Here is a 27,607-nt window from a genome sequence, read left to right on the forward strand (position 1 = left end):
CAGGTTGCTGTACTGGTGGAATTTCTTTCCTTTGTGTTACTATTTTGGTATTATTTACATGATTCATTATTATTGACATGATTTGTGTCTCTTGCTGTGTAGGACATAGGACCCATTGGACCAGATAGAAACTGGAAGGGCATTGGCATCTCCCTGCTGGTTATTATGGCGGTGCTCTCTCTCATTGGTATGTCCATTGTTCTGCTGTCAAAAGGTGAGTCTCCCCACAGATCCATTAGATCATCAAAGACACAGCATTTATGAAAAAATAATGGAAAATTGTATTTAAGCAGTCCTTCAACGTGTTTTTCCCAGTCATTTATGAAACAGTAGAGCTACATCTTTATGTATTATGACCTTATCCTTTACCTGTTCCTCACTTGTGCATTTTCATTCTGTGTGTGTTTGTATGAAAATGTGATTAAATATGTATGGTCCTCTGATTTTAATCAAACCTCTGTAGCTGCATCTTAAAATTTAATATTAAATTAAAACAGTATATTATTTTTTTTTTCTTCTGCAGATGATGGTGGTAAACCCTTTGGTTCACAGTTGACACTGGATGACCTCTTTCACAGAAACTTCCAAATACATGATCCTGATGCAAAGTGGATCAGTGGTAAGTATGTCACAAAGCTGCAAAAAGATACCAACACTGCAAACAGTTCTGAAGTTATATGAAAAGTTGTCACATGTGGTATATTCTGCAAAATCCTGATTACATTAATTTACAGCATTTTTTTTAAAATTTATTTTAACAATATATACACGACAACTGTGGTATTGTTGAGGTATGGCAAAGACTGTGGTCATCTAATTATAAAGCAAGGAATCTCTGTCTGTCTGTCTGTCCCTGTGTGTGTTATCTGCATATCTCGAGAACCGCACGTCCTTTCGACTTAAAGTGGCAGTAGGCTGAATATTTTTGTCATCATCAGCCAACAAATTCCATAATAACCTTTCAGCATATTGCAATTCAAGTGCTCTGAGAGAAAACTAGACTTCACCTCCTCATGGCTCTGTTTTCAGGCGAGAAATAGGCATTATAGTAACAGAGTATCATATTTTATAGATATTCATATTTGATCAGCGCTGCCTAGTTAGACCGTTTGGTCGGAGTTTGTAAACACTTGGTGGGTGTGTTGCTGAGGACCCAAGGACGTGTCAAATTTGGTGCACTTTGGACACACGACACAATATTAATAAACTTTGAATAAACAAGCACACAGTGCTCTGTGCAGCCGCGGGGGAGGGGTTTCAGGGCTTTGCAGATTGTCACAAGCATGTTGTCCACAGCAGGCAGACCGCGGCTCTGTGCTCCGAACAGGCATTAGCCCCCTACAACACTGCAAGCCGCAATACCGGGAGCCTCCCGGGAGCCAAGCACTCGTACCGAACACCGTGGCTCATTGACTGCCGTTCACTTTACAACCAAACTCTTCTTCACCTCCCCGGAGTCAACACGAGCGGAATTAGCAGAAAGCCAACTGGAAGCAAAATTGAACCTACTGTATTTGACTGGTTTGACTGTGAGTTAGCTGCAACCTGTGTGTGTTTTTCCACCGCAAGTAAGACGGTATTTCCCTTGTGACAGACTGATACAAACTTTTTTACTGTTGTACTAAAGTTACCGCCACCAAAATACCTCCGCTAATTAAATCCATGCTCTACATTATAATGGCAGTGGTTATGTCAAAGCAAGCTACTAATATTTGGAAATTGCTTCCACTAAATGTAGGCTACTTCACCAATGTTTCTGACCGCGAGTAGCCACGACTTGAGTGTGTTTTTCAAGGGTGGATTTTGTGATTTGGGGGCCCCAAGGGCAAAAGTTGTCTTGCTTTACTTTTCACCCTAGGAATGTTGGTATTGGCAGTGGTAAAAGAAGGAGGCCTACTCAAAACATTTTTTTTTTCTGAAGTATAACTATTAACTATTAATAGTAATTGTATTAGTACCACACAGTAAACGTGCATCAAGTGAACTTTACTTCAAGTGAAGAGTGAAAGAGAGGTTATCAGCATAATGTACTTAAATGTGCTTAATGTCTGTGCTTTCAGTTCTAATATGATTCTGGAGAGTTTATTGAATAATAATACATTATATTTTAATTGTTATATTCTGCAACGTAACCAGTAACATCTCCTTCAGAAGTAGAAGTACACAGTAAGTAGTATACAGTTGAGTTGCATATTTTTTAAATTGCTTTGGGGGCCTTTTGTAAGTTATTTCGGGGTACTTTGAGTTAGAATAGTAACATGATTCAATATTTTTCATATCTGTCTGCTTGGAGGACGGGTACTTGCATTCGCAGTACATTGAGGCTGCGTGGACAGGTCTGGTCAGGTCTGCGCAATGCGGTGACAACCTTGCAAATGTTCTCATCTCAAATGCTCTCACGCGTGTCACATGTACTGGAACACGAGTCCTTGAGTAACCTTACAAAAGCTTTCTTTATTGTTTTTCCATGATAGCTCTCCCACAAAGGTTGGTAACATCAAAACATACATCTCCTTTGATCAAGTTGTTCTTGAAGGAATGAATGGCAATTAAAACTCTCAATGACAGTGAGGTGTCTGCTGTTAGATGCAGCATATTTACATGTATGGGTTTGTATTAGGAGAGTATATTGGAATGTTAGTTGTTGTTTGGGCCTTCCTGATTTAGAGCTGGTCAAGGTAAATATATGCCAAATGCTAGGTCAGCAGGATCCTGGGGGTCCTGGGTCAGAGTTGAAGAGACATGGTGGCTTCTAAAAGAGGTGTTTCTATTCTTATTTGTCCCTCTCCTAAAACCATATGTGGAAACTAAGTGTTTAAACAAGCTCGATATTTAAGGAGCTCTCTGTACACGCTCAGGAGAGTTCTCTCATTATTCGGCTGGAGGCTCTCCAAGTAACATGTTACTTGTTTACGATACTGAACTTATTGTAATAAATTTGTTATACAACTAAGACAGTGTCGGCGGAGTTTCTCTTCAAACATCTTCAACTGCATCACCACAGAAGATACATCAACAGCATCAGCACAACAGACAATACATCCACTACCTTGATGAAACGAAGATTGCTGGGATTCTGTCATCATTGTAATTGGTGTGTGAATGGTTTTCTTTACAGTGAACATTAATTAATTTATTTTCATCTTGTAAATTATTTAGTATTTGATAAGCAGTAGAAAATTATCCCATCAATAATCACAGCTGCCTTGAGGCCTCAGTATGTTATAAAGTTGAAGCAATTTGACTGTGGAATTAGTTGATTTTTGACCACTTGGGGGCAGCAGAACAACCTGTAAACACATCGGAGAATTGTTCACATTATTTAGATGTTATTGCTTACATCATGTTAGCAAACATTCACCTGTTTACACATCCAGTAGATATGGTGCAACATTAGTATTCAGGTTTGTGTCCAACTGATGAATGTAAGTCCAATATTTAGCTGTTAAATGATCAGACCAGAAAACTCAATGTATTAACCCTTGTGAATTGCATAAACCTAAGTAAACCTGACAGAGTACACACTCAACCAGACTTAAGTATCATATTTCTTATTATTATGCACAATTCTTCTTTAGGCTCGTGCATTAAAGGAATACTTCAGGCACAAAATAACCATTTGTTATCAAATACTCACCCCGTGTTACCTTGAATTCATCATGACTTTGTTTCTCGCATGTCTCCACAGTAAACAAAACTGCGCTCTCTATTACGCTTCGAAGATAATCGTATTTTCTACTGGATTACGGTCGCAGTTTTAAACATGTGGTTGTTTCAATATACCCATCCTCCGGTTCCCCCTCAGGTAAACACCGGTAGCCCTATCAGCTCTTTCGCAATTGTTTGTGCTGTCAGCACCGTTAGCTGCGAGCCGCCAGATCGCCCCTCGCCATGTTGAGAGGCAATAGTTTGGTTTTGTGACATATTTGGGACTTCCACAACATGTACAAAGCAGCAATAGAGGTTATTTCGGCCATGGTTGATGAAACGTTGTTATCTACATTACATGGGTTTAGGGCAAGTGACGCAAATAAACACAAATGATCCTCTAGTCAGACTTGCTCGAGTAACGCAAGGCTAAAATTCGCTTTGCGTTTGTTGTGAACACAACATAAAACTATTTTCATCACACCACAATATTAAGTTCAAGGGCTAGAGATGTGTAATGTATCAACAGTGGCATAACGGGGGATTTCCTTTAATTCATGGCCTTACAAAACAGTGGCAAGTCGTTGAATAGCTGGGACACTTTTAATCACAGCTGAGATTGTATGTCACCTTTATCCTCGGAGGCTTTATGTTGTCAACTGAGGAGGACAGTAGCCCCGTCTCCCAATTACTTTTGCTGTAAAATGTTTTATATAACCATTGATTTGATACATGCACTGCATATACAATATGCAGATTGTTCCACTGTGGGTATAGTTTCTAAATGACAAGAGCCCTTTTGAGGATTTCCTTGTCTGTTGAACACAAGCAATCCATCTGTCTTTCATATTTCTTTTCTTGTCATTATACTCAAAAGTGTTTTGAGTGTTTGCTAGGCTACAGCCCTCAGAGCTTATTCATTGACATTTACATGAGATGGGGACCTTGAAATGATTCCGACCTGTCAATGCATTAATGAAACTCAGGCCTCCCTGGACTGTTGGTTTGGGATTAGACTGGAGTTATTGCAGGCACTCCTGTCATTGTTTCCACTGTTGAACGTTGAAGTGTAATCTCATTGAGCCAAGTTGTCTCAGAAACAGATCCCGCTAAATGAGTCTTTGTTTTTGTTGTTGTTGTTTTCGTCTCTCACTCTTCTCAGGGGGCACCACTGGCATCTTTCGTTCTAATCATTTTCTTAAGTGTTGTTTTCAGAGTCATTTTGGACCTTTTGAACCCCTCCCAGGTATCTCTGATGTAGGCTATCGATTTGATTAACAGAGAAGTTCTTTTTGGTCCACTTGAGCTATTGTTTTCTTACGGAGGGACCGATGTTGCCCAATATCCCTAAGGATAAAGTTCATGTTAGTGATTCTGCAGCGCATGATTTACATGCAAACACTCTGTGTCAGTGCAGAAAGTAGTGTTCTCCTCTGTGTAGCGACTCAGAAACCTTAAAAGTTGGTGGAGTGGTTGAGCAGCAGTTTGCATTCTGTGACAGACAGACAATTACTACTTTTTTAACTGATAGTACCCTAATCTTAACTGCTTAGACTCTTACCCTTATCTGGGAGCAATTATATTGCCTCTCAACGGCTCTCAATTTGCTAATACAGGAGTAATGTCTACCTGAGCAGAGAATGAAGTCTCTCCCTATGTGTGTGGTGTAAACCGAGCTTGTTCTTGCTTTTTTGACATAGCCAGGCCGGCCGTGCATGCTTTTAGTGCATGTGAGCGTGCCCCACTGGCTACCTCATGGCCACTGCTCTGCGCTGCACTCATTCGGTGGTTAAAGCTGATAACGCCGTCGTGACCAACGGCATCGTCTCGGACGCGCAGCACCCAGCTCTTTCGCCATTGTTTGTGCTGTTAGCACCATTAGCTGCGAGCCACTGGATCGCCTTTGCCATGTTGGTTCGCAGACATATCTGGGACTTCCACAACATGTACAAAGCAATAGTGGTTATTTAAACAGTATTTCAAAAGGCGGACCTCGGCAACATGTCTATCCCTCCTCCGGTGCGCTGTGGCCGGTGTGTAACGGTGCAGCTCCTCGGTGCAACAGTAGCCAGACGGGCGCCTCGCCAGGAGGAGACGGTGAAGAAGAGAGCGAGTGAGAGAGTCTGTGTGTTGCGCTAATTCTTGTCTCATTTGTGGTTTAATGAACAGTAAAGTCATCTAGAAAAACAATGCAATCTGGTTGCCATGGTGATGAATTATGTCTGACTACTGATCATGCCCCCATTCTCTGAGTAAGAATGTTAACCAAAATACAAGAAGTAAAACTGGCTGGAGGGGGGCTTTAAGTATACATGTGATGTGTTAAATTGACACAAAACACCAGCTATTGAATTCAAATGCATCATTATTTATTTTACCTTCCGTCTCTGGAGGTCCAGACGTTAGCAAAGGTAGGGACTTTTCAATTACATGCAAATTTAATCAAGTGGCCATGGAAATAATGCAAACTTTGAGCACCACACGACAGCAAATCCATGTGGCTGAGGTTGCCATGGCAACGTATGCACTATTGTGCACAGCTTAAAGTTAACGGAGGTGTGCAAGACTGCTTATCAAGTGAGGAGACAGCTTTACTGTGACCTCTCTTGTGAAGAAAATCCCAGTTGTCCATCAAACTGAATTATATATACAAATTGTTAAGAGGAAACAAAGACAAGCCCATTTATAAACTCTGACGTCCAAAAACAAGACATTTTACTTATTTACTTTAGAATCTGAAATCAGCTTTGACATGTTTTTTCTAACAAAAACAATAATTACATAATAATGGAATTGTTCATTTCAAATTCTGTCTACCTCAAATCAATTGTTTCTTGGTTCAGGGCCGATCTGTCACCACGTTAGCAAATTGAATTACTCAAACCATTTAGAAACATTAAAGAAATGAAATGTGATTAACTGCGGTATTTTGAGCATGCATGTTTCTCTCTTAGATGAGGAAATCATCTTTCGGAGCTGGGATGGAGACATTATGAAACTCAACATTCACAGCAACGAGACAGAGCTCCTGCTGAAAAACACAACATTTGTAAGTGCTCTCTGCTGTCTTTCTATAAAACTTGAGAAATGGTTCCAGTGCATTTATATAATTTCCCTCATTTCCACTGGGGTTCATGAAGCTGTACAAAGTAAAAATCAACAAAATGACACTAGGTTTCAAAAAATCAATTAGAAGTATTTTGCACGATAATTATGTCACATTTTTTATTGTATGAAAAATAATTACATATTGTTTTGCTTTCTACTTTCTGAGCATCATGTCTCTTTGAACTGAAGTTGAATAGAAAAATAATTGGTTTGTTGAAAAAAAAAAAAAAGATCTCATCCATGTCCTATTCTTCTTGCAGGCAACTTTTAAGGCCTCAAAGTTTGCAGTTTCTCCAGATCTGAACTTTGTTCTTCTGGGATATGATGTCAAGCAGGTGAGAACCTCTTAATATTCTGGTTAAATATATTGACTGACACTGGTGCTTGGCTTGGGGCTGCTTCTACTGGACGTTTACAGTGCATGAACTAAAATGTCAATGTGACTAACATGCAGATGTCTTACCTATCTATTCAGAGTCAGTGAGTTAAAGCCAACATGGATCCAGCACGAGTGTTCAAGCTTTAGAAATATGAGAAAATGTAGACTGTTGTGTTATTTGTGAGCATAAAACAGGAATAGTTCACAAGGTCTACCATGGGCCAGGGCTTAGCCTGAAGGGTTTCCTAAACAGAAAGTGTTTCTGACGTCAGTCCCTCATCCTTCTCACACAACAGATTCCATTTTAACAAATATAGCAATCCACAACAACTGTCATTATGAGACACATATACTATTTTTGTAAATCTTTTGAACTCATCTGTTACTCAGCCTGGTGACGACAGTTTGGCCGGCAATTTATCTCTCAGAAGAAGAAGATATACTTTATCGATTTTCTTCATTCAAATTCAGCAGGGATATCATTATTTTCACTTATTTTACGCGAGCTCCATGCAATCATAATACAAACACCAAGCCAAACAATCCAACAAAAACAAACACATTTAAAAAAAAAAAATGTCTACATTTGTACAGGTAGAAGAGGTCGAAACCAGTCGAAACAATGAACTCATTATACGCTAACTTGCTAACCGTAGCGACTGTGCAACTACGTCAGGCTTTGGTTGCTTCTTCCAGCTTTTTCTCGCAGAAACTTTTACCCTCCCTGCTGTGACACACAGCTGCACTCCCAGGCTGCTAGCACTAGATTAGATTCCTAAACTAGCCCCTGAAGCCAGCCAAGTCTTGTGGGTGAGGTTCAGCTGGCTTATGAGACAAACTGGCAACAGAGAGAAAATAACTGCATCACTGCACCCGAGTGTCTTGGATGGGGTTGGCACTCTTGGTTCCCAGCAGGTAAAGCCAAGTGCCCACTAGACAACAGACACTTAATTTAGCCATCCCAGATTTACTTTCAGAATCTGTACGTTGGCAGAGTCATCATACTCTGCTGCCCCCTATTGTTCGCAACCAAGTCTGGGACATAGGCCTACTACCATATATGTGTAGGCTACACAGTATACAGTATGTGTCAATTTACCCTTTGCTAAGTTGCGTTTGCCAGGCCAGTCAAACTGCAAGCACAGCAATTATGCAGTTTACAATGATAATAATTAACACTCAACATCTTTTGAAACAATGGGTCTTGAATTTAACACAGATGTGAAGAAAAGCAGGCTTATCGTTTCTAGCCAACACAGAGATTTTGCTGTCAGAAAATATGACATCTTGCTGGAATATTTTACCAGCTGTAGCTTGCTAATTAACCCTCCAAGACCCGCTTTCAGAGGCTGAGCTCAAGGTACAGATATCATATGATACTATAAACATAAGGAATTGGTACGAACCATGTCATGCTAGCTTGTCGGGAAAGAGGCTAACTAACGCTCCAAATTTGGGATACATTTTGGCAAGGAAAAACTGGCATGGTCATTTTCAAAGAGGTCCCTTGACCTTTGACCTCAAGATATGTGAATGAAAATGGATTCTATTGGTAGCCACGAGTCTCCCCTTTAGAGACATGCCCACTTTATGATAATCACATGCAGTTTGGGGCAAAAGAAAAATGCAGTTTTTAGCATGCAGTATAAAAGTGTTATTTCCGCCTATTCTAAAAATGATGTGTTTGAATATTTCTGCATACTGGGGTCCCTAAACAGTCTTGGAATTGCATAAATTGGGTATGACTGTAAAGCTGAGACTCTTGTGGATCCAATTAGCTAAATTGTATTCATGTGTGAGGATGTTAGTTCCCATAGTAGCCATTTCATTGTAGTGAGACTATTTTTTTAAACTTGACCTCACTGTATAAAATGACCTGTGGTGACCTCTAGGATAATAACAGCCCCATGAAACTTTACAGCCAGAAACTACAGACCTAGAGCATTCAGATGATGGATGGATTTCCTAGGTAGATTGACAATAAGGGGGATTCTTAGCAGTTAACACAACAGAAGCGCTTGCCATCTAATTTGCAAAAAAATGCAATTCTTGCAGAAATCTCCAAATGTCAAAAGTTTTTTAAACCAAATCACAATATGGCAACAAATCGGAGATCAGCGTTTTTGGATTTATTGTTGGTGCAACCAACCACACAGTAACTCTTGGGGTTAGCATTTACTATTACCAGCTTGTTTAAAGTAGAAGTTTGGAGAAATATTTCAACTTCTTTTCTTTACTCTGTTACCATCTGGATGACGTATTGTCGGTCTGATGTATGCTCTACAAATCATTGTAGTTTTTGATGATTTTTTACCTATTCCAGCTATAGCAAGTTGCCCCTCAGTGATGGAGGGGGGCGGCTATTTATGTAAAAAAGCAAATTAGTGCATATGTCCGATTGCAGTTCTTTGGTTGCCAAATAATGAAAAAAAAAATGCACCTTAATGGTGGCCTAGTTGAGGATCAGCAATCCGATCCCCCAACAGTCCCAGCACGTCTTACTCTAAAATGGCAATACCACAAAGCAAACATTGAGCTTTGTGGCCCAGCCGTTCCAGGTTTGCCTCCCCATTTAACATGGTGTTTACAGAGTGTTGACGATGGGATGGAGGATTGTTTGTGTGTGTTGAGGGAATGCGCTCAGGCACGATTATCAGAACGATCAGCTCTGTATAGGTTGGTGCTCAGCTGCTGATCCACAGCACTTTGCATTTTCACTATTTCAGCTTTTTCCATTGTTGTGAGCAGATTGTGGTACACTGGTGGGATAGTTTTCTTCTTTATATATTTCTCAGGCAGATATAATTGAAATGACTGCAATGAAAATATGCAGCATTTTTATGGGAGCCAATTCCAATTTCAAAATGTAAAATGTTTATTCAACACTAGTAAAATTGCTACTGCAATAGCTACTGAATATAATAAAGCGGTAGTATAATAAAGCCATGTTACTCTGCACAATGATACGCATACCTCTAATTTTCAATATGTTATGCCTCATACCTTATGTGTGTTTTAAAGTTAAACCATTTCACTGAAAAAATAAACCGTTCTACTATCACCAAGCAGGATGGCCCCTTATACAATTATTCAGAGTAGTGCTTCTTCCCCATGGTTTGGATTTAAAATGAAAGGTAACTCTACCTCTAATTCCGTATAATGTTGAGAAGACGGCTCTTACAATCACACTATAAAGCTTCAGTTCTTGTGAGCTCTTAAGCTTGAAATTAAGAAAAGCACTATATTTAGCATGAGAGAACGTTCTTGCAATAAAAATTTACTTAGTGAAGTTGGCTGCTGAAAATGGGCTCATCTACTCAACAAGACCAATAGTCTACAGCCATGCTAGCAGCTCTGTGAGTCTGTACTTAAGCACAACAGCTTTAAGCCAAACGTTCACATCAGTATGCTTAAAGAGCACTAAAGAAAAGATACAGCTGAGGCTGATGGGAATGTCATCAGTTTGGGTATTTGGTCATAAACCAATGTATTAGACAAATTGCAGTTGTGACCTGATGGTGTGCTACTTTAAAAGTCAGGGGATCATCAAAGTTATTACAAATCATCCTGAGAGGAACATGAACTGATGTCTGAACTAAATTTCATGGCAGTTGATCTAAATGTTGCTGGGACATTTCACTCAAAACCACAAATATTAACCTGCTGTTTGCACTAAAGGAAAAGTCAGCAGGGTTCATCAACATGCTTATAATTAATCTTCTGGGGACCACAAATATCTGTATAAAATGTCATTGCAATACATCCAATAGCTACATTATTGACAGGGACGGAGCCAGACGTTGTAAACATTCGGGGCTCAGCCCAAACCTAGGGGGCTCCAGGGGTATGCTTCGGAACTTCAAATTTGGTATGATGGTTGACAGTGTGGTCTAATTGTGCCTTTTGGGGGTTAGAAGTCCAGGGTGCCCATTAGTTAATGCCCATTAATTTCATTAGTTCCAAAAGGGCAAAACCTTTGGCCGTACTTATAGGGGTCAAGCAATGAGCGAGGGTATGTGAGCCATGCTCATTTTTGCCTTGTGACACTATGACCCATGTTAGGAAATATTTATAGTTTGTCGGCGGGCCTCCCGACATTAAGAAGACTGGAGTAATGATGCCGATGTAAAATCATGCTATGGTAACAACACAACACAGACACCTCCAAGCCGGCTTGATTTAATAATCAATGGAAGTGGTAATGCAGTGTGTGTGCATGCGACTGTGTGCATCTTACTTTATAGGGCACGGGCTAACCCCGTGACACTGACCATCACAGAAAAAGAACATGAAAATATGCTAAACTCTGTGAAAAGAACTGATTTAGAAAGCAATATTTGTTTTAATGAGCAGAAATATGCTGTAAAATTATAATGAAAAGCTCTACAATGATTAAATTATTCTCCTCTAAGTGGGTTCACTTGAACAAGGCATTGGGTTGTTTTGTGGGCAAACACCGCGCATCAATTTCACTGACACTTCTGGATCAATTAGGCTACTCACAGTTATCTCTACCTTCCATGTGCACCCACATACTACCTTGTGACATTTTCCACAAGTGTCCTTGGCTTTTTTTTCTTGCAGTTTCTCCACACTTGGCACTGCCTTCTCCTCTCTCTCTAGTGTTGCTCCCGCCCGGGTCCCGCCGGCTCTTGCACCATCAGTTGTGTGGCTTTTGCTCTCATGTAGTCGGAGTGAAGCTCATTTGCGAGTCACATTATGAAGTTCCTCCGTGACATCCTCTCATTGGTGCATGTCTTGAACAGGATGGAAGCATTTATCGCAGCCAGGTCAAGGTTATTACAAAACACAGCCACTGGGCATCTACGTGTGGGTGCTTTCACTGAGTATTTCCTCACCATTTGATCCAACACATCTACGGCGACCTTGGTTCTGTTGTAGTATGTGATGTCTGTGGTTAACCTATTGGCCACTTGTGATGGCAACAGCTGTGTGGACATTGCTGAGATTGCAGATGTTTTTCCTTGCTTTGCATTGATAGACTGCTAGGGTTGCATTGTCAGTTTTCAGCACATCTGTGCTTAACAGCGCCCTTTGCTCCTTTGCGCACATGGGGAGCTCCCGTCTGCTCTTATTTTCCGTGCCAACTAGGCCAGTTTTCTTGGCCTGTAATGCCTTGGCCAGTTTGAGGGAAGTAAAAAAGTTGTCAGTGGTGATGTTCCTCCCTTTCCCCAAATAAGGCTCAACCATTTTCAACACCACACTGTCTCCTACTCGCTAACATGGCCTCCGCGTCTCGTATGGCGCACCGCTCACCATATATTTGGTATGAATGTCAGCATGGAGACAGAACTTTATACCAAATTTATCGGGTATGCTTACTATATAATGCATGAAGCTGCATCTTGCCGTTGTCAGGAAGAGCTGCTCATCAACAGTTATGTCGGCATCGGGCTTGTAGCAAGCGATGCTGTTCTGGACGAATCTGACAAACCTCAGTTTGCGGTTTGGGAACGTACTGCCTTACTGGGTATGACACGTGGTGAAATCAAAGTGAAGCATAACAGATTTAGTCTCAAACTTTTCTAATTACTCTGTCAAACCTATTCAACTCTAAAGCTGTCTGTCACCCCTTTACACTCTTTAAATCTGCGTGCATCCACTCTGCATGAGACTCCATCCACTGCACCTTTGATTGGAGCTTTCTTGCTAAGCGGAAAACATGCCACTGGGTAGGCTTACATCCATCCCACCCTCCCAAAATCCAGATTTTCAGAACTTTTTTCCATCTGACTCTTTGATTTGCACTCGACGACTATCAAGCCGGATCGTTTTATAGCAATCAGTTAACTTCTCCCACTTCCTTATTAATCCATTTTGCCACAGTATGCTTTTCTGACAAAGCTCCACATCCAGCCCCTTCTATCAAATCCTGAATCTTCATTCCAACCATGTAGGTTTCTGTCTCCTGTTCACTCTCACTGTGACTCGATGAATCCACTTTATTTTTCTTTCTCTTCTCTGAGTTTCCCCTGCTTCTAAATGAAAAATTCTCAACATCCATCTCACCTGCTCCTTCCTATGACTTGTGGTTGACTGTCTTCCTAATAAATTAGGCTGCTAAATCCACAATTGAATTATGTCCCAGAACATTTTTTATTTGTTTAATCTCTAATGTAATGCAAATCTTTTATTAGAACATTTTGTCAGATTTAGGGGTGCAACATGGCACAAGTGGTGTGGGAAAAGTTAGCTGTATTTACAGAACAGTAGCCTATTTGGATCGATATAAAGTACTTAACAGCATCATACATCACACATCTGACATTGAATGTGTTTGCAGTTTCCCGGCTTGAAAACGAATTGCTTTGGAAAAGATACTTATGAAACAATTATTCATACACAAGATACAGCACATTTAGTCATTTGCTAATAAGAACATACTGTTTTGCCCTTTACCTACTAATTTATTGTGTTGAAAACCGAACATTTGCTAATCTGAACACATTCAAAGAAATTAGTTTTTGTGGTGGAAGAAGTACTCAGATCATTAACTTAAGTAAAAGTAGGCTACTAATGTCACACTGTGAAAATACTCCACCACATTAAATTCATTTCATTTATTTTATTTCTGTCTTGCAAAACATATGGCCCATCCCACATGGGATTACAAAACACCACTATCTTGAGTACATCTCCCGGTCTTGCATATACAAAGCATGTGGAAAAACAAAATCAGTATCCCAAATGAGCTGTTCACATTTAAAACGAAAACAACTATTAAATATCTACAGATTATCTTTTTCCAAATGCTGGCTAATTTATGTTTCACATGCATTCCATCTCAGTCTTTGTGCCTCATCCATATTCACAAAATCAATATATATTTTTATCTTTTTTCGTGCTAAATTTAACCATTTTTTACCACTCGAGAATTGATAAAAATGATCAATAATCCTTCCAAAATACCACATTAAGACACCGAGACCTTGAGGAACACCATAGAAAAAGCCATGCTTTGATTTGGAGATTTCTGCAAGAATTGTATTATTCGGGCATTAGATGGTGAGCATTTCTGTTCTGGAAATTGCTCAGAAACCCCCTTATTGTTAATCTACCTCAAAAAACATTCATCCTCTGAATGCTCTAGGTCTCTAGTTTGTGGCTGTAAAGTTTCATGAGGCTGTGATTATGCTAGAGGTCACCACAGGTCATTTTATACAGTGAAGTCAAGTTTCAAAAAATGGGCTCACTACAGTGAAATGGCTACTATGGGGACTAACATCATCACACATGAATACAATTGGACTCATTGGATCCACAAAAATGTCTCAGCTTTACAGTGATACCCAATTCATGTAATTCCAAGACTGTTTAGGGACCCCAGTATGCGGAAATATTCAAACACACCATTTTAGTATAGGCGAAAATAACACATTTGTACTGCATGCTAAAAAACATGCATGTGATTATCATAAAGTGGGCATGTCTGTAAATGGAAGACTCATGGGTACTCATAGGACCCATTTACATTCAGATATCTTGAGGTCAGAGGTCAAGGGACCCCTTTAGAAATCGCCATGCCAGTTTTCTGTCACCAAAATTTAGCCTAAATTTGGAGCTTTTTAGCCTTCGTCCTGACAAGCTAAAATGACGCATGGTACCAATGGATTCCTTGGGTTTTCTAGTTTCATATGAAGTCAGTATCATCACTCTACCCTCTTAAAGACGGCGATCCTGTGGGTTGTGATAATTTTAACTGCTACTGCTTAGAAAACACTTCATCCTTCAGTTTGTCAGAAACATTCCATTTCCAATTGACCAAATTTGGAGATATATGTTTTTTTCCCTGGACAGGAAGGGCATGAAAACGTTTAATCTGAAAGGTAACTAAAGCTGTCAGACAAATGTAGCCCAGTGGAGTAAAACATTTACAATATTTGCCTCTGAGATGTTGTGGAATAGAACATATTTGTATAAAGTTGCATAAAATGGAAATACTCAAGTAAAGTACAATTACCTTGAATTTGTACTCATATACAGTACTTAAGTAATTGTATTTAGTGGCATTCCACCACAATGAACATTTAGTATTTTAAGTATCTTTGCTTAAATCTATTGTTGCTGCTTGAGTGATTAGTGTGCCAGCTGTTAGCTTGAAAAATGATCTTTTATAATGTGAAACTTCTAAAGACAAACGAAAAAAGAAAAAAAGAAAAGTATAATAAAGATAACAGCGACTGATATAAAACACTGATCGGGATTAAAAGTGTGTTTGATAGCTCAGACGTTTGTATCTACTTGAGTTGATTGACTCCAGTCATGTACTTCATACAGCTTCAGAATTATGGTGTGAAGCAAAGACAGATTGTCGAACAAGGCCACTTAGAAAAACCTTGCAATAAGAGAAACCCTGCTGGCTGTGACCTTCAAGGCTCATGGCTACTTCAAAATGTGAGGCCACAAAAGATACATTCTGCTGTGGAACCTTACAATACTTTCCTTTCAGCTATTTTTACATGATATTCAGAGATCTTACTGCAGCACTGCAGCTGTATTCCAACACATTATAACAAATCGTTCTTCAATCCTACATCAAGCCTATCAGTGACTCTTTGTGTCCTTTGTGTTAATCTCATTGCAGTCGAGGTATGTGATCCAACCATGCGGGAGCGATAAGGGATTGTGGCCTCTAAGGTGCAGGATCTAAAGATAGAAGCAGGCTGCGCTCACAATCCTAGAAAGCTCATTAACATTGCAGCATAGAGAGGGCATTCGTTAGCTACTGTCCCATCTGTAAGGGAGAGAGGATCTTTAAAAGATCACAAAGTGAGTTGTTGTGATTACAGAGAACACAGCTGAAAGACTTCTCACATTTTCTTTCCAGCATTTAAAGGAACAGTGTGAAACATTTAGAGGAATCTATTGGCAGAAATGGAATATAAAATGTAAGTTTGTTTTCTTTAGCGTGCAATCACCTGAAAATAAGTATTGTTGTGTTTTTGTTAACCTTAGAATGAGCCGTTTATAACTACGTTGGGAGCGTGCAAAGAGTATAGTAGCAAAGAAGCAAATCTCTGGTGCTTTTTTGACTAGCTGCTAGATGGCGCTGCGGTAGCGCTGCCGCCATTTTGGACTGCAAACGCCAATGAGTCCGTAGCCATGGATGTAAAAAGGGACGTCTGTAAATCAGAGGATAATTTGTAACCAGGTAAATCAACATCTCAGTACAAACACTTAAATAGCCCTCATTTAAATCATTATGTCCTAAAAGTGACCTCTGATCTCAAGATATGTGAATGAAAATGGAATCTATGGGTACCCACGTGTCTGAAAAAGTCTTTTTGGGCCCAATTGCATCATGTGACGGACATGGAAGTCATAGTACCACCGTTTGGACACTACAAAAATTTGCTTCACAGAAAAGCAAGGGGAGGAATGGGGTCAGGGTTAAAACGGATGAGGGGAAGGGAAAGTAAGGCAAAGAGGGCAGGATACATCAGACCGGCCATACGTCATCCAGAGTAGCTGTTGCTACATACAGTACGTACCCTACACTGTACATCTGGGTTACATGAATAATCAGGTTAACAACATCCCTGTAAACTCAGCCAGCGGCACCTTGGTAATTGAAGGACTTCCTGCATCAGTAGAGTTCTGAGTCAGCTTTAAATGATGTATTCTGCACAGTCCCAGGTGCATTTGCGGTGATGACATATACTGTAGACCTAATTAATCATCGCTTTATTTGAATGTAATTGCAGCTATCTGACTCCCTCCTGACTGCACCTTCCGAAGAAGATACAGAAACATTAGTTTGCATACAGTACATATAATATACATATATGGAAGCAGTGCAGTGATCATATAGCAGTAATTTTATGGAAATGATGTAACTGTAACTGATGATGCTAATACACAGGAGTACATTCTACGATAATCCTCTTTATTCATCCTCAAATGAATGCAGATGAATGCATTAATGAGCTTACGAAGGGGATTATCAGAGTTTGAAATCAACATTGACATGGAAGATTTCTACTTAATTTTCACATCAATTTGCTTCCTTAGTTTCAGCTCATTGTATCGATCCATTAATTCACGCTGATGAAGTTCCCTCACTTGCCTCTGCCTACTCTGGAGGGCTACAGTTCCATGCTGATGGCATACTGGTAGAAACATAGCACAATAAATAAAAGGAAAAGAGGCACATTTTGTGATTAAGATAGAGTTTGGTGTTGGTCACAGTGGTTAACTGTACCTTACACGCCTTTTTCTTTACACTTCCCCTTGGTTTCTGTTAGAAAAGAGACTGGCAGCTGTGACTTTGGAACGCTGAAGAAACTGCATGAGACTTTTATGTTTCATGGAAGTAGTTATAACAGGAAATGTAACACATTTCATTCATCACACCAGAAACACATTGCTGTCCCCGTGTCCAATACCAGCGAAATTGCTTGTTCCAAATCACACTACCTGTCTCCCCTGCTGCTTCATTCTATAATTTGATGGAACATCTCGGTGTCGGTGAACTAAGCAGGCCTGATAATGAGCTCTGTGTGCTTGATGGGATCGAGACAGCAGAGTTTTAGAGGTGCTATCTCCTCTTGAGATGGACGCTGCAGATGTGTTCATCATCAAAGTGACAGCCTGAATCTATGGAGAGTAATGGCCTGCTGCTGCACCACTGTCTCCAGTTGTCTTATGAATTCATCATAATCATGCTCTCTGTTGTACGATACTGCTGCATCAAAGGTTTCCATAGAATTTATTCTGCTTTTTTTGTGGTCAGCAGCCCTCTGTGCACTTTATAAAGAGTATCAGTGTCCATTTGTATTCATTAGGAAATGCATGTGAATAAAGTTGTAGTGTGAAGATAAGACAAAGACAAAATAATTAACCCAGTCATCAGCTGCAAAAGTATTCAGGAGAGTTAAGAGTAAACAGAAATTGATGAATGAACCACATTCTTCTTTGCCAGACTTCTTGCTTTCAAATCAATGAAAAATGTCTCAATACATCACAGAACTACTTACAGACGGATCACAGTTTAAAACCTGTTTTGAGTTTGTTCAACCCGTTCTCACTCCCAAAGCATCAAATACCAACACTTGGCCAGTGGCGCTCGGTGTCTGATACCGACACACTGAGGCACCCTTTAGCAACTGTGTGAGAAAACTTTAGAGTTTTTCCGATACCAGTATCGGAAATGTGTCCGACACTGCCCAAAATTTGGTATCGCCGAGTACACCAGTCAAAAGAGGACGCGGCCTTGACTTTTTGCAAAGTACTCATATGTGCCGGTCTGATGTATATAGGTTGACTGGTGAGTAGAGTTGTGGTTGAGGCGTGGCCCTGCTCGCCAACCTTCATTTGAGTTTTAATTGTAGTGTTTTATCACTGCTTGTCAAACGGTATTACATGCACTATACAACAGATATAGTATGAAACTTTTATTTTTAACCCACTTGAGAATGTATCAAAGAATTTTAAATGGATCCTCTTGAGTCCCTGATATCACAGCAGGGAGTTGCTTTGTGTTTATCATCTTCTGTATAAAAAGGGCTGTTGCTTTTTCAAAGACAAAGCACTTCTCTTATGTGTGCATTTATTGTTCCAAATGTCACTGCACCCCTCCACGATCTGTACAAACTGCCATTTAAAACATATGGTCATGCACCTTTTTTCTTTTCCCACTCATATATTTGAATGTTTTACTCACGTCCACTGTCTCAACCTTCAAGCGTGTGTTTCGATTACAGATTCTCAGTGTTAGTTGTATTATTCAAGCGGTACCGGACAGGCGACGTCAACAACACGAGGATGACTCAGATGTGAGAAAAGCACCAATGAAGTGTCAGGTTGTGGTATTTAAATGTGGCAAACACCACCTAAACTGTGCAAAAAACAAATACTAGGAATTATTCACAAGTGTCGTGTAACCCCAGTGTGCTGAGAACACCGCCACACACCACAATCAAACACACCACTGCTGTCTGTTACTTTCTCTACATCTCCAAACATCCGCCCCTCTCATGTGTCACCCATTCGCTGACAGCCTTATCAAGGAGTCATCGCAGAGCTGTCACCTACGAGGGGTGTCTGCTGAATGATGTTGACATCTTTTTTTGATGGAGGGGAAGAAGAGCAGTCAAGTAACAATACAATTTCATTTTTCCTTCTGGGAGAATTACTTTGTGTGTGTGTGTGTAGTGAAGAGGGAAGTCCAAATGAGGAGTGAAGGCTGGGTGGCGAGTAGATCAGCCAAGCAGACTTCATTCAGTGCACAATTGATCTTTTGCTGAGCGGAATGGAGTGGCACTACAGTATTTATCATATCGCTGTGGGGTGAGCGTACTGTAATATTGTTATGCTAATGTTCCAGCTGATTAGCATGCAGAGACATTCAGGTATTGAACCATTATCTCAACGAATCCTGAAACAAAAGCTGTGTGAGTGGATATTATCTGGTCATTTCATTGCACACGCATGGGAAATTAGTAGAAACTTAAAAAAATGTGTGGCACTGCAAAATTAAATTTATATTACCGTGTCATACTTGATTGCACTGATTTACAGGTAACTGCAAAATAATCATATATGATTAACCATGATGTAAAATTACACACTTTAAACAAATCAAAACAAAGTGCCTATCAGGTTCTTTCCAGTTCTACTTTTATTTTCTACAAGGTTTCAGTAAGAGTTTGGAACAGCAAATAGATGGTGTTAAAATATCAATTAAAATGTTTAAATTATGGCTGTCAATTGATTAAAATATTTAATCGTGATTCATTGCGTGATTGTTCATGATTAATTGTGAATAATCGCGAATTAATCGCACATTTCTTATCTGTTCAAAATGTACCTGAAAGGGAGATTTGTCAAGCATTTAATACTCTTATCAACATGGGTGTGGGCAAATATGCTGGCTTTATGCAACTGTATGTATATATTTATTATTGGAAATCATTTCATTCACATATCTTGAGGTCAGAGGTCAAGGAACAAGTTAGCATGCCGCTACCTTTAAAACTGAGCCCGCTACAACCTCCGAAAGATCGATTGCGTTAATACGTTAAAGAAACTAGTTACGTCAAAATGATTTTGCATTAACGCGTTATTATCATGTTAACTTTGACAGCCCTAGTTTAAATATAGATGGTATGTTTGTATTGGTATTGTATTGAATGTCTTTTATGAGAGAAAAAAAAACATTGAAAGGTGCAGTGTGTTGGTTTTGGCGGCAGTGGTGAGGTTGCAGACCAACCGACTGAAACTTCTCCCGTGTGCCAAACATGAAGGAGAGCTATGGTGGCCGATGTGCGAAAAAGGCAAAAATGCCCCTTTCTAGAGCCAGTGTTTGATTTGTCCATTCTGGGCTACTGTAGAAACATGGCTAACGAAGCTAACGTAAACACAACAATTCTTATTTTCAGGTGATTATACACTAAAGAAAACATACTTATTAATACTATACTTCATTTCTGCTAATAGATATCCCCCGAAATGCTACACACTGTTCCTTTAAATGTAGTATGTACGTACTTACAGCGGTCATACTCTACATGGCCAACCGAAATTTCCAAATGTTTGCGCTTGTTTGCTGTCTCACCAGTGCTTGAAGTGGAAAATAATAAGTACCAGTACTCGTCTTATTCACATGTTGGCGTGTGTATCAGCCGGTATCAGCAATCTCTTGCGACTTTTTTATGAAGTATGATGAAACTTGACCTTATAAGTCATTATAAAATGCTTTACAATGTGTTCAGATTAATGTTATGTTGCTTATAATGATGATTATACAGTGCAATAAGAACATTATAATGCATTATAAGTATTTTTATAATACATTATAGACATGGGCGTCATAGAAAGTGTTACTGGATATTTTTGAGCAATATGTGATATAAAGCGAGAGATTATTTATGGCAAATGTCAGGTTTTAGTGCCAGCTCCAAGGAACAAGGATTAACCACAGCTTGTTGTTCTCAGTTGCACGGTGTAAAACACAGCACTCTCACTGTTAGCTTTTATGTTATTTGAACAACTGAGCACAGTAAAGAGTTGTTCCCACTTCACTTTGACTTCCTCTAAAATGGAAAATCATGCTGTGTTATTGCTATAACTGTCCAATTAAATAGAGAGAACCTCATTCTGCACAAGTATAAAATGGCAAACTGGGGAAAGCAGGAAATAACTAACTGAAGTAAAAGAACTCAAAGCTGGTTGAGGAGAAAATCATAATCACAAAATGCTCTCAGATTGTTTTGTATAGTGTGATTTTTGTATTTCTATTAGAACATTATACTAAGAATATCCATTCTGGTATCTTTTGATTAATGTACTTTATTAGTCATGATTAACTAAATCATGTCTGCTTGGCTGTTGAGGTCCTAATCATCATTAATGTGGAAAGAACAAAGGTCTGTTCATAATAACACAGAAATTGTTTTTCTTGTGGTTGGGTTTTAGGTCTACCAGTACTCTTTCTTGGCATCGTACCTGATCTACAACCTGTATACAAGGTGAGCAAACAAAGAATTAAACCTAATCAAACCTTGCATAATTACTTCCCTTCATGCAAGCTACAGTAAACATTAGGGCTGGGACGATACACCTGTTGCCTGATTCGATACTATCACGATACTTGGGTGCCGATTCGATATGTATTGCGATTTTTAAGTATTGGGATTCAATATTATGATTTATTGTTAACTTTTTTAACACTAGACCATGGGAAAAGGTTGAATCATACACTTCTAGGGACTTTTAATTTGAAAAATATCTAAATTAATAAATTAAAATGTTTGATTTTCAGCATGTATGTAGTCAGAGATGTCCTGAAGTCAAATATATCAGTCATTGTCAGGAATTATTTATTACATTTTTTCCATCAATCCAAAAATCAAAGAATAAAGACATTTCCCTCACAAATTAGTGGTATTTTCTTTTAACTTCATACTTGACATGTAATGATTTATACCTTTGGTGAATACAATCCAATCAATCTTATATGTATTTTGTATACAGTTCCCTTTGTTGACACCTTATTTTGAAAACCTGACGTAGTCACACATGTATACTTCCGCTAACTTTGCTAAATCCGTCACTAGCCCTTACCGTCAGCTCCGTTCTCTTTATACATCCATGGTCAGCTCCGTTTGACTTTATTTACCATAAATGTCAGTGACCACACGTTACCGCAATACGATAACATTTCCTGTCCATGACAGAGTTAGCATGCAGCTTTAGCCGTGATGTCTAGCTCTGCTTCTCCTGCAATGTATGAAACCCAAAGTGTTTCCAAACTGTACTGTGAATGTAGTGTTTACCACTTTGGATTTAAAATGTGAGGGTTCAAGTCAAGTACTTCCTTGTTGCGGCCCTCTGCTGTTTGTTTTGGTTGACAGATACGGAGCGGATATGATGTCACGTTACTTTGACTTTAGCAATAACAGCGGTAACTTCCTTCGACCTCCGCATAGATTCAAATAAAGCAAATATTTCTATTCTACATTTGAAAAATGTATTTCATAATCATAAAAAAAAAAATTGCGATTCAAAGGTGAATCAATTTTTTCCCCCACCCCTAGTAAACATGTCTTTGTATTGTCTTTTGTTTGAAGCCAAATTAAGGACAAAATGTTTAAAGAATTCTTTCGAGATCAAGAACAGTTGAGAAGAATTAATCTCTCAAATAAAATATAGTAAAATTCAGTTTAAGTTATGAGGGGAGAGTTCACATCATGACATGTTCAAAGTTAAAGTCATTTAAGATGATACACATTATTAACCTCAACATTATTTGAACTATTGCAAGCTGTACATTTGCAGTGGTGGTATCTGAGATTTAAAAGCAGTTGTGCTGGTATGGTGTGTAATGCTTCATGTGTAATCTGTTTTTAATTGCATCAGAGAGGTGCGGGAGTTGAATCCTCCAGAGGTGTCTGATTCAGTCCTCCAGTTTGCCTCGTGGGGAGTTCACGGTCAGCAGCTGGTGAGTAGTTTACAGGGCCAAATAACACAACTCAGTCTAAAAACAATGAAGCACCGAGATGCATTTTCCATCGTTCACTTAATGACACAGTAGTGGGTAATTAAATCCGGGAGCAAAAGATAGTTTATATGAATTGCATATTTTTATTGAAACATTTTTCCCTTGATTACCCAAGCAAGTCAGTTAACAACATAATTATACAACTCAACACCTACTGAGTTCTATGTTATGTCCACCAACGTATATGAAGGCGTCCTTTAGCAACAGTATGTGACGGACCGGGCCAGTTCAGCGAGGCAGCCGTCATGCACCATGTCTGTCCCCGCCGTTAGGAGCACCGGAGGACACAGAGGCACATGATATTTTCAGATTACCTGTCTCATGCACTTCTGTCAGGATATAGTGACCGTTTTATAAAAATAACTTTTTTTCCAATCTTGCCCACTGCTGTTTTAATCCAATTATTGAGAAAATAATAAGCAAATTGAAGAAACCTTGCTGCATGCAGAAAGATGAAAATGATGTCTTCTGTAATACTGTGTGATATATAGTTCATTGCATTCATAGAATCCTCTCTGCTCTGAGGTAAAGGCTCATCAAACACTGTTTTTGGCTTGATATGAGACACAAATTCCCTTTAAACAAAACAACCATTGTGAAGAGAAGCCAGCAACAGTTAGACTAATCAAGCTGTTGCTGGAAGACATCTTGTTGGGCGACCAAAGCTCTCTGTGTGAGTAATGCCTCCACCGTGCAGAGCATTATGCACAGAATAATCAGTCCATTATTTTTCCCAGCACAGACAAGGAAAGTCATTAACCATTTGATAGCGTATTTATCTCGTTTCCTCGGTATTTCTACCTGCCCTCAGTGGAACTTGTTCTCAAGGAAGCCCCGCAGCGGTGTGTCACACCGCTGTTGACAAAGTAGCATTCATTACTCACAACCTCTCCCTGCATATTTGTCTGTGTTATCACAAGAGATGAGACGCTCACTGGGTGTGTTTTTTATCAATTAGCATGTTCTCTGTGAGAGATCAGTTCACCGGGTTCTCAATTTGATCAGTAGAGTTGTTCTATCGCCTCATCTCTTTTGTGATGTGCTGTAACTTCAAGACTAAAATGCATCAGAGGTGGCAGTTCCCTCTGCATAGCATTTTTCTATACAGTTATGTGTGAAAAGGTGTAGGTGTTCTGTACTACATGCTGTGCGTACACGGATGAGTTGGTGTTTTCAAATAAAGACAAAACAATTGTCTTTCTATCCCACAGATATATATATTTGAAAACAACATTTACTATCAAACGGATGTACAGAGCAGCTCGTGGAGGCTCACGTCTTCTGGACAGGAGGGGGTCATCTACAACGGCCTCACTGACTGGCTGTACGAGGGTAAGAGAGACAACACTGAGTTATAAAACCTGGAAAAATGGATCAAGTTGAAAGACAGAAGAATTGAAATGCTACCTACAGAATCTGGCCTTCCAGCCCCAGTCTGGTACATCATGTAATGGTTGATGTGTGTTAGGTTAAGTGTGTGTTATGTTTGTACCTATTCAGTTCCTTTTAAATGAGCTAAGACATATTGAGCACATCACATTTGAGCATCAGGATCTAATCTAAATACTCATTCACACACCGATGGCACAGCCTTCGGGAGCAATTTGGCGTTCAGTATCTTGCCCAAGGACACTTCCACATGTGACTGGAGGAGATGGAACCACCGAACTTCCGATAAATGGACGACCAGCTCTATTTCTGTGCCACAGCCACCCCACATTCACTGTCATTCATTTAGCCAATTATTGAACCAGTCGTTGGTTAACATCTTGACTAATATTACATATTCAGCACAAATTGAATAACCTGAGATAAAAAAAGAGGAGCATAAACTAAATTTTGCAATCAATAAGCCCCACTCTCCCAGCTCAGATGGTCTGATTTGTCTTCTCTTGGTTTTCCAGAGGAGGTGTTGCACACCCAGGCAGCCCACTGGTGGTCACCTGACAGCTCCAGAATGGCCTACCTCACCATCAACGATTCTCTGGTTCCTAACATGCTCCTGCCTCGCTTCACAGGCTCTCTCTACCCCAGAGGGAAGGAGTACCCTTATCCAAAGGTAAAACTTAGAGTAACATTTTAATTAACTCTCAATACAAGTGGGTTATAACCAGCAGCATAACATTATTGTGATTGGCCCCGGTGCAAATTGTTTTCTTGGGCCCTCGCCCCAAAAAAAAGCGCACACCCACTCCAGACAATTGCAAATCAGACAATTGCTATGCCGCCATGGATAGGCTCACCATGCATTCCCCATCCTGCAAACCAGCCTTAGATCAGCACCACGGACAGAAAGTGAAAGGGACAGTGCCAAATTTATCAGCGCTAATTTAACAGTCTGCCTTGGACTCAGCAGCCAAATGTTCTCACAGACACAGATTTCAGTAGCTACACATTTTCCAACATATGAGACGTAACAATTACAGCACTATAGATTTAAATCCCTGATCCCACTCCATAATAACAAAAAGAAAACAGTACTCACCCATTAAAAGTTTATCCTACAGGTCTTGTGCTCCGCAAAGTCATTAACAACACTGCTCAAGAACCATGTCCTTTTTTATTGGAATGTCTTGGCCGTGAGCGACGCAGCGCCACGTGGCACGCCGTTTTGAGCTGAACTTTTGTCAGACGCCCATCTATCTCGCCTTGAAACTGCTTCAATGGACCAGGAGCGGTGATACGATACCTCCTCATTTCACTACAAAAACCTAAATAAGGTGGCAGTTGGCTGAACGGAGATCGCCAGAACGTTGAATGTTTCCTACTTGCTGTTGGCTATATTGTATTTTTGGGTCATTTCCAGTAAATATCACAATATTAAACGTGTGTTTCCTGTTGAAAAAGATCAAACAAAGAAAGATAAGTGGTTACGTCTCCAGTCTGATCTCAAGCGCACAGCTGATAGGTAGCCTATGTGGTTTGTTTACATGGCGTAACAGAAGTGCACTATAAGGGATTCAGTGTGGACACGGTGTCGGAAGGTGATTTTTGGGCCCCTGACAGCTTCTGGGCTCTGGTGCGCTGCACCGGTTGCATCGTCGATGTTTACGCCACTGGTTACAATATACATCGTTACTGCACTGATTTGGGGTATTGACTTGTTGTTAGTACAGAACGGATGAAGATTGTTCCAGTTAACAGTTCACTGTATCAATAGAGCAGAACATTTTTTTTAGCTTACTTAATACTGTACAACAACCCTTACAACCTGAGTCTACTGTAACGTGCAACTCCATTGTATCAAACCAGTGCTATGAATAATACAACTGCAGGCTCTCTGCTTTATCTTATCCATAAATGTTAGTGAATCCTTTTCTAGTTTAATTCACAGGGGCTTGCTTTCTTTGAAGAGAGATGACTGTAGGGATCTGTGGCACTGGGAGGGATAAGAATGTGATATGCTTTAGTAAGGCACCTTAACACACCTCCCTTTGATGCGGACGTTTAGCGTATCAAATGCCTCTTAGATGGGAGATGGGTTGTGGAAAACTGGTGGAATGAGGGTCACAAGGTAAAGGGCACCCTCATTTGTCGGTTCAGACCCTTAGATGGGGGGGAGGGGGTTAGGATAGGAAGGCTTGTAATTAATGAAGCACTGCACTTGATGTTAGCCTTGCACACACAGTGTGTAAAAATTGTATACACACACACACACACACAAAGTGAGTCTGCTTGAATCCTTGAGTGGGGTCAGCGTTATAACACTGGGGGACTAAATGAAGCAGAGATCTAATTGCCTTCTTCTTCCTTTTGTCTTTGAGAACACTGTTGCTGTGAAGCAGTCTTGACAGTCATACTACTGCTTCAGTCACTGGGGGACAAATTTGTGTTGGTATCTCACACTGAGTCGATACACAGTAAAAGTAATACCCTAGGGAGTATTCTTCATGAGTATCATGTGTCTGAATACCTCATTACTGTTAGAATCACAGTAGTATCCAGATTCACAGTAGAGCCCTGCACGGGCTAAAACCTCCAGTCTTAGCCCAGACACTGTCCGACAAAGTCTGCAATTTTTGGCCGGAGACCAACACAAATCCCTTTAAGCTCTCTCTGGAAACATGAACAATATGCGTATAATGCACACAAATTCATATAATGCGTGTAAAAGCATGTGATTAAAATGTGAATGCATAATATTTATAATATAATCAAAATAACAATTCATTTCACAGAGTGGCCTATGTGTGCTCTGTGGTGCAGAGGCATAATATGGGCACAAAGAAAGGAGCGAGGTTAAATGAGCCGTAAAAAAAGATTTCCCGAGCCCGACCCGAATTGACTTAGCATTTCGGGGCCCCAGACCTCTAATTCACAGTGACAAACTGAGCCATATTACAGCCTGGTACATACTGGAACACCACATTAACATCCAACCCAACCCGGTGGTGCAGTGGTTAGCATTGCCGCCTCACAGCAAGAGGGTCCCACAGTCCAAAGACTAGGTT

General features: G+C 39.9%; 1 protein-coding gene across 1 annotated transcript in view; it reads left to right on the forward strand.

The window, feature by feature from the left end:
- LOC141782330 (inactive dipeptidyl peptidase 10-like) overlaps positions 1-27,607 on the forward strand; it is a 114,166-nt gene that overhangs the window by 69,857 nt on the left and 16,702 nt on the right. The window contains exons 2-9 of the mRNA XM_074658565.1: positions 103-214; positions 524-619; positions 6,603-6,697; positions 7,017-7,091; positions 21,572-21,624; positions 23,015-23,096; positions 24,368-24,488; positions 25,061-25,215. Coding sequence (XP_074514666.1) covers positions 103-214; positions 524-619; positions 6,603-6,697; positions 7,017-7,091; positions 21,572-21,624; positions 23,015-23,096; positions 24,368-24,488; positions 25,061-25,215 — 789 coding nt within the window. The remainder of the gene's footprint in view (positions 1-102; positions 215-523; positions 620-6,602; positions 6,698-7,016; positions 7,092-21,571; positions 21,625-23,014; positions 23,097-24,367; positions 24,489-25,060; positions 25,216-27,607) is intronic.

This window comes from Sebastes fasciatus, chromosome 14 (assembly GCF_043250625.1).
Source record: "Sebastes fasciatus isolate fSebFas1 chromosome 14, fSebFas1.pri, whole genome shotgun sequence".
In the NCBI taxonomy this organism is placed as follows: Eukaryota; Metazoa; Chordata; class Actinopteri; order Perciformes; family Sebastidae; genus Sebastes; species Sebastes fasciatus.